The following is a 7374-nucleotide window of genomic DNA, read 5'->3' on the forward strand; positions in this document are numbered from 1 at the left end:
ACATCAGCGTATGGGCGGTAACCCCTGTGACCCTCACGCTGCTCTGAACACTCAGCTTCACACTGCTTTCTCCTCACTGTGCTCTGTCATGTCATAAGGGCAGAATATCCTTATATGATCAGATCAGGCACACAGCTCTGGTAGTGATAATAGAAGCCCCGCCCACCTGTTATTTAAGATTCTTTTATGAGGGGCAGCCAATCAAAAGAAAGCTGGCTTAAAGCAAGGATTGCCTTAAATGGGGAGAAACTAAAACAGCTTATTTCAGACAAACCTGGGGGCCTTGCTCTCAGGCCCATATAAGATTATCATGGATTGTTTTAAACTTTGAATCATGTAAAGCTACCACGAGAATAAATTATGGAGCTGGAGCTGTGGGAGACTGCAGGTTTTTCAGGACACCACTGGTACTTTTGTATCTTTGATTGATTTAATCTTTATTTTGAACATGTTGAAAAAGTATTAAAAAAGTAGAATTAAAAGAGACAAATGAACAAAGCAAACAAAAGGAAAACGAGCAACCACAACTCCAAATAACGTCTATGTTCAAAAAGGAGCAGGAAGAAGCATAAGCTTATTTAATCCCACCCCTTTTCCACTATCTAGTATCAATAGACTACAGAAATACCTCCTTGCAATTACATTATATGTCATGTGTATTTTTTTTATGTCTATACGTATATGTTTCTATCTATCCATACATACGTATATACACACATACGCACATATACACATTTTCAATAACCCCATTAACACCTCAAGGATACACAACCTACAATTATATATATATATATATATATATATATATATATATATATATATATATATATATATATATATATATACCCATACCAACAAACCCGTGCATGCGCACACACATGAAAATATTAGACAAGAACACCCTATCAAATCTCTACCTTTTCCCTGTACCCTGTAAAAACCATATCCTTAAACCGCTTTTTAAACTGCGCCATGCTTGGACATTGCTTCATATCTTTACTTAGTCTGTTCCACAGCTTCACTCCACACACAGAGATGCAAAAACATTTTAATGTTGTACGGATACGAGGATGTTTTAAATTTAATTCCCCCCTCAAATTGTATCCCCGTTCCCTTTTAGAAAACATTTTTAGAATATTGTCAGGAAGCAGGTTATTTATTGCTTTATATATAATTTGTGCTGTGAGAAAATGAACCAGATCTGTGAATTTTAGAATTTTTGATTTTAAGAATAGTGGATTTGTATGATCTCTGTAACCAGTTTTATGGATTATCCTTATGGCCCTTTTTTGTAATATAAAGATTGATGATAGCGAACATTTGTAAGTATTGCCCCAAACCTCTGCACAGTAATTCAAATACGGTGCAATCAGGGAACAATAGAGAATGTGGAGTGTTTGTGGTCCAGAATGTGTTTTACTTTACTCAAGATTGAGACACTTCTTGAAATTTTGTTATGTATATGATTTATATGAGACTTCCAGTTTAATTTATCATCTATAATCACACCAAGAAACTTATGTTCAAGTACTCTTTCAATTTCCACACCATCTACATGAATCTGCACTTGTGCATTTCTAAGGGAATTCCCAAATAAGATAATTTTAGTTTTACTTAGATTTAGCGATAGTTTGTTCCTGTTAAACCATTTTTTAATTTTGCACATTTCTGAAGTAATTGTATCCAGCAGCTCCTTATTTTCCCCCCAGAACAAAAAATATTTGTGTCATCTGCAAATAATACTAATTTTAATATATCAGATGCCTTACAAATATCATTTATATAAATAATAAATAATTTTGGACCCAGTACAGAGCCTTGTGGAACACCACAAGCAATGTCCAAGCATGATGAGGAATGGACACCCAGCTTCACAAATTGTTTCCAGTCACTTAAATAATTTTTCACCAGTGCAGTACAACCCCCCTGATCCCATACCGTTCCAGTTTATTAATTAATATGTGATGATTGATTGTGTCGAATGCTTTCTTGAGATCCAGAAATACTCCAGCTGCATACTGTTTCTGATCTATAGCATTCGTAATCTCCTCAATTGATTCGATTAATGCCAGAGATGTTGATCTTTTTGATCTGAATCCATATTGACTGTCAGAGAGTAATTTATATTTATCTAAGAATTTGTCTAATCGTTTATTAAACAGGTTTTCTAGGATTTTGGAGAATTGTGGTAGTAAAGAAACAGGCCTGTAATTTGTGAAGTGGCGTCTATCCCCGGTTTTATACAGCGGCACAACTTTAGCTATTTTCATTTTGTTTGGCACTTTTCCCGTCTGAAATGATAAGTTGCAAATATATGTTAGAGGTCCTACAATTCCTTCAATGACCTTCTTGACGATTTTCATGTCAATATCATTACAATCAGTAGATGTTTTATATTTACACATGTGTACAATGTCAATTATTTCTTTTTCCTCCACTGATGTGAGGAACATTGAGTTAGGGTTCCTATCAATCAGGTTTTCACTACAGTCTACTGATGGCAGTGACTCAGGAATTTGTTCTGCCAGTTTTGGTCCAATATTTACAAAATAATGATTAAAGCTGTTGACCTTATCAGCAGTGTTTTCCATAATATTGCCATTATCGATAAAGTATTGTGGATAACTTTGTTGTCCAGAATTATTTTTAATGATACCGTTTAAAACATCCCATATTCCTTTCATATTATGTTTATTGTTGTTCAATATTTTACTATAATACTCCTTTCTACATACACGTATAATATTGGTCAACTTATTTTTGTATTTTTTATATTTATCTTCAGCATCTTTTGTTCTTTGTTTTAGGTATTCCCTATAGAGTGTATTTTTCTTTTTACATGCATTTTGTAAACCCTTAGTGAGCCATGGTCTATCTGAATATTTGTGCTTTCTGTTGTATTTTATTGTTGGACAGTTTTTATCGTACAACTCCATGAATATTCTTAAAAATATGCCATATGCAATATCAATATCAGCTTCTTTGTACACATTGTCCCAGTCCTGATTTAATAGATCGTTCTTAAATGCAGTCATAGTTTCTTCTGTCCTTACACGTCTGTATCTCAGTTGTTCTTCATGCTGATTTTTCTTATAATTAGTGTCATAAACTGCAAAAACTGGTAGGTGATCACTGATGTCATTAATTAATATTCCGCTCACAATGTTGTTTTCCATATTGTTAGTGAAAATATTGTCAAGTAAGGTGGCACAATGTGGTGTAATTCTGCTAGGCCTGGTTATTTTAGGATGTAAACTCAAACTGTACATAGTGTTTAGGAATTCGTCGCTCATTTTATGCTTTTTTGGATTCAACAGGTCAATATTAAAATCACCACAGATAAACATAACTTTTTGATTTGTTTTAGAGAATATTTCCTCTATGAAGTCATTAAATACTTGAATACTAGAGCCAGGTGTTCTATATATACAGCTAATTATTACATTTTTTTCTTCTTCCTTATAAATTTCAATTGTTATACATTCTAGTAAATTATCAATTACAGTTGTCATACTTTCTACCACCTTGTAGTTTAGGTTTTTATCCACATACACAGCTACTCCCCCTCCACTCTTGTTCCTTCTATTTACAAAATTCACTTCATATCCCTCCAGTCCAAAGTCCATTCCTTTCTCCGCATTGATCCATGTTTCAGAAATGGCAATAATTCCAAATGGATTTGTCAACTCATTTAGATATTCCTTTATATTGTTGAAGTTGGCATACAGACTTCTGCTATTAAAATGGATTATTGATAATTTATTTTCCGTGTTGATGGTGTGCTTAAACTGTTCATCAGTGAAGTAGCAGCAGTTACAGCTGATGTTGTAGAAGAAATTATTTTCCGGGTCTATATCCTTTTCTAAGTCTAGAACATTATGGTCTGTGTATCGAAATGTTCTCAGTTCCAGATTATCATAAAGAGAATTCCAATGAGTCATGTTGATATTGTTGCCGGATGCAGATGAAGTTCTTTTGGACTGTGCCATGTGTTGTGTTGTGTGTCACGTCACATGTGTATTCATACCTCCAGAGTAAGTTGACCTCAGTATTTGTCCAGCTCTTCCATATTTCTGATGACCAACACTTTGGCTTGTTCCGGTGTTCCATTGAGTTTAATGAATACTTTGCAGTTGGTGGTCCATGTATTTTGAATTTTTCCCTGTTTCTTCAAGTAACGTGCTTTCCTGGCAATGTCCGCATTTCTTTTTATCAGATGTTCGTTCATGAAGACATCGGATCCTTTCAGTTTCTTTCCTTGTTTTAACAGTGCTGTTTTCTGTTTTCTGTTTGCAAATCTCACAATGATGGCTGGTTTGTGTTAGGGTCCCTGGGTCGTTGACCCAGTGTTTTTGTGTTTTTGGTTCTTTGATTTTGTTATTTCATTATATTCTAGCTTTGCTTTATGGGTTTTAGGATTATTCTTAGTTTAGGTTCTCTGGGTGGGTTTGGTTAGAGTTTTAGTGTTCTGGTTTTCTGTCTGTGTTCCATGTTGCTGTCTCCCCTTTCTGCTGTATCCCCACATCCAGTCAGTGTTTGTGTCTGCCCTGTTCCCACGTCTCTGTTCCCTTTGTAGTGCCTGCTTATGAGCCTGTGTCTTTGTTCAGTCTGCGTTATGCGTGTCCTGTTTTACTTTGAAAGTCCATGTCTGATGTTAATGTGTTTGGTTTTGCTTCCCCTTGTCGCGTTAGGCCTGATTTGCCCCAGCTGTGTTTCCCTCCTGTTACACATTCCCTGATTGCTCCCTCTGTGTATTTAAGCCCTGTGTTTCTTAGTGTCTGTGTCGCGATCTACCGTTTATTTTGCTGTGTGTTTTGTCTGTCCACCGGTGTAAGTTTATTTTGAGTTTTTCAAGTTATGTCATGTTGCGTTCAGAATTAAAGCCTTTTTTGAGTTCACGTCTGTCTCCGGAGTCTGCACCTTGGGTCCTATTCCTGCCTGCACACAGCCCCGCCTAACAGTTTGTCACTGTCATTTTTTCGGGGTAGAGGGTGGCAAGCCTCAATGTTGTTATAATCCACTTCCACACCTTTGGACCGTAGAAAGGTAACCACTTGATGCTCCGTGGAGTTGACATCTTCCTCTCCTGGCCCTCCTACATTGTCAGTGGCGACCGCCCGGGCGTATGACCGGGGTTTGATGCGAAGCCCCGTGATGATAACATCGTTCATCCGGGTGTACTGCTCCAAATCCGCCACTCTGTTCTCCAGGTACGCCAGCCGCCGATCCTTCTCGGCGTTCTGGATGCGGAGAGCCTTAACTTCCTCGACCAGGTCCAGGATGGCTTTCTGCTGCAGTTTGACAGTAGAAATCTGCTCTGTCATAAACTCCAGCGACTTCTTAATATCGTCTCCTTCCTCGGCTGACAGAACTTTTTTCGGGCCCATGCTGAGAGACGCTCTTGTAGCGTGACGACCGGCTAGCTAGTTGATTCTTAATCACTTATTTAGGGACTAAAACTAATCGGTTAGGTTGAGAAAAGGAAGTAGTTTGAATTAAAATGTGGGCCTTTGCTGCATTAAATATGCAAAAATGACAGATTTAGAATTTTTCAGATTAAGGATGTTCACTCACAGTGACATCACACAGAGCCAAGAGTCGAAAACGTGCCTGAAACTGAGTGTTGAGAGCTTCTAGCTCACAGGGATTATTGGACATGACCTCATTATTTAAGACTTTGGTAATGTTTATTATAAGAAATTTATATTATATCATCATGTAAATGAAAGAAATGGAGGAAAAAGTAAAACAGTTGCAATTTAATGGGATAATTAATTATAAAAATTGCGCATTAAGATGTAGAAGTACTGATGCTGCAAAGCAAAGTTAACTATGCTGTCGGTGAAGTCTGCTGACTTTGAAAAAGTCATATGATGGATTTTTTTATTTTTTATTATTAGATTAGACCATGAGCAAAGAATCCGAATACTTTATTATCTTTGAGCAAATTATGTGTTCACAGTGTCAATGTCCTGCATCTGTGCTCATGTGATTTGTGCAGTAATAATACTACACTAATATAGTAACTCATGTAAAACCTCACATTAAAGAAACCAAATGATGACTTTAAGGTCACAAAATGCATCATCAACCATTTCAATAGTACAGGTTTGTGTTTAGAGCCATCACTCTGGGCCCTTTCTCTATATATACATTCAAACAGAGACGTTGGAACGTCTTCTGAAGAAAATCCCGACGCTGTGCAGTACTGGCAGGCAGGATGTTCAGTGATAAGCATCAGTGGATGGAGGATTAAAGCTGTCTGGTGACCTGTGCACTAGTGATGTGTCGGTCGCGAACGAAACGGCTCTTAGAGCCGAATCTTTGACGTGAACGACGCGAGCTGTGGATTTTTTTTCTCTCTCTCTCTCGCACTTTTTCCCGCTTCACTCCGCACGTGAGTCTTGTGCTTTGCGCTGGGCAGAGGGGGGAGGGGCAGTAGTTAGGGAGGGAGAGAGAGAAAGAGAGGCAGGGACAACAACATTAGAAAGGTATAGTAATCATCCACAACTATTTTCGGTTGCAGATGATAAAGGATTCAGAAAGTTTATTCATGCAGGTCCATATGACAGAGAATATGCATGTTCTTTTTGTTTTCATATTATAATTTATATTTAATTGTGTTGTGGTTTGCAGTGTTTTGTGTTGTTTCACTTTAAATTAGTTTAAAAGGAAAAAGCTGAAAATTAAAATAGTTAAAAGTTGAAATGTGAATAGTTGATTTTTGTATTATATGATTTATTTATTACATTTTATATGGAGTGAATAAATAAAAGTATATTTACGGTGGCCCCTACAGACAAAGCACGTACAAACTTCAAATCATGTAAAAACTCCAAAACAAAACACAACGGAGGTGCTCCACGATGCTAGGGGGCAGTGTTGAGCTTTTGTTACCTCGTGGCTACATAAGCCAGCAAGTACCAACGACCAGATTTGGTGTGTGGTAATAACAGGTAAATGAACATTTTTTTTTTTAATTTTTGAATATATATGAGTGCCTGTGTATAAATACACAAACAACACACACATGCTTTCAATTGTGTAATTTAAGTGATCTAGTAGCTCTGCTTTGGAAGTTCAGTTCATGCTAGAAATGTGTTTTGGAGTTTGTACGTGTCTTGTCTCTAGGGACCACCGCATATATTTATATATAAACATATATAAATAAAACCACTTTTTTTTACATTAGTAATTCTTTTTGTGCATAATTTTATATTATTGTTAATAATAAATCAATAAAGCAATAAAACAACCTGAAGAGCCGGTTCTCTAAAGAGAGCCGGAAATCCCATCACTACTGTGCAGTACTCTGACTCTCACCCTATCACATCTGGGATAGGTCCCTGCAACCCTGGTAAAGATAGGATGGAG

General features: G+C 36.8%; 1 protein-coding gene across 1 annotated transcript; it reads right to left on the bottom strand.

The window, feature by feature from the left end:
* Positions 1 to 3535: 3535 nt before the first annotated feature.
* On the bottom strand, positions 3536 to 5324 carry LOC146624812 (uncharacterized). Its single transcript, XM_085364155.1, has 2 exons — positions 4969 to 5324; positions 3536 to 4319 (listed from the first exon to the last, which is right to left on the bottom strand). The coding sequence occupies exons 1-2, from the start codon at positions 5322 to 5324 to the stop codon at positions 4046 to 4048; spliced, it is 630 nt and encodes a 209-aa protein (XP_085220281.1). The 3' UTR covers positions 3536 to 4045.
* Between the last annotated feature and the right edge of the window lie 2050 nt (positions 5325 to 7374).

Source organism: Diplotaxodon limnothrissa, linkage group LG10, assembly GCF_057381915.1.
Source record: "Diplotaxodon limnothrissa isolate DT_005_m linkage group LG10, D_limnothrissa_male_GT1.1, whole genome shotgun sequence".
Classification (NCBI taxonomy): Eukaryota; Metazoa; Chordata; class Actinopteri; order Cichliformes; family Cichlidae; genus Diplotaxodon; species Diplotaxodon limnothrissa.

What these genes read in the sequence shown, in the direction of transcription:
- LOC146624812 (XM_085364155.1), bottom strand. Translation starts at nt 5,324, where the DNA reads ATGACAGAGCAGATTTCTACTGTCAAACTGCAGCAGAAAGCCATCCTG. An exon ending in CTACCCCGAAAAAATGACAG is followed by an intron (nt 4,320 to 4,968) that starts TGACAAACTGTT and finishes GGGACCCTAACA; the next exon opens with CAAACCAGCCATCATTGTGA.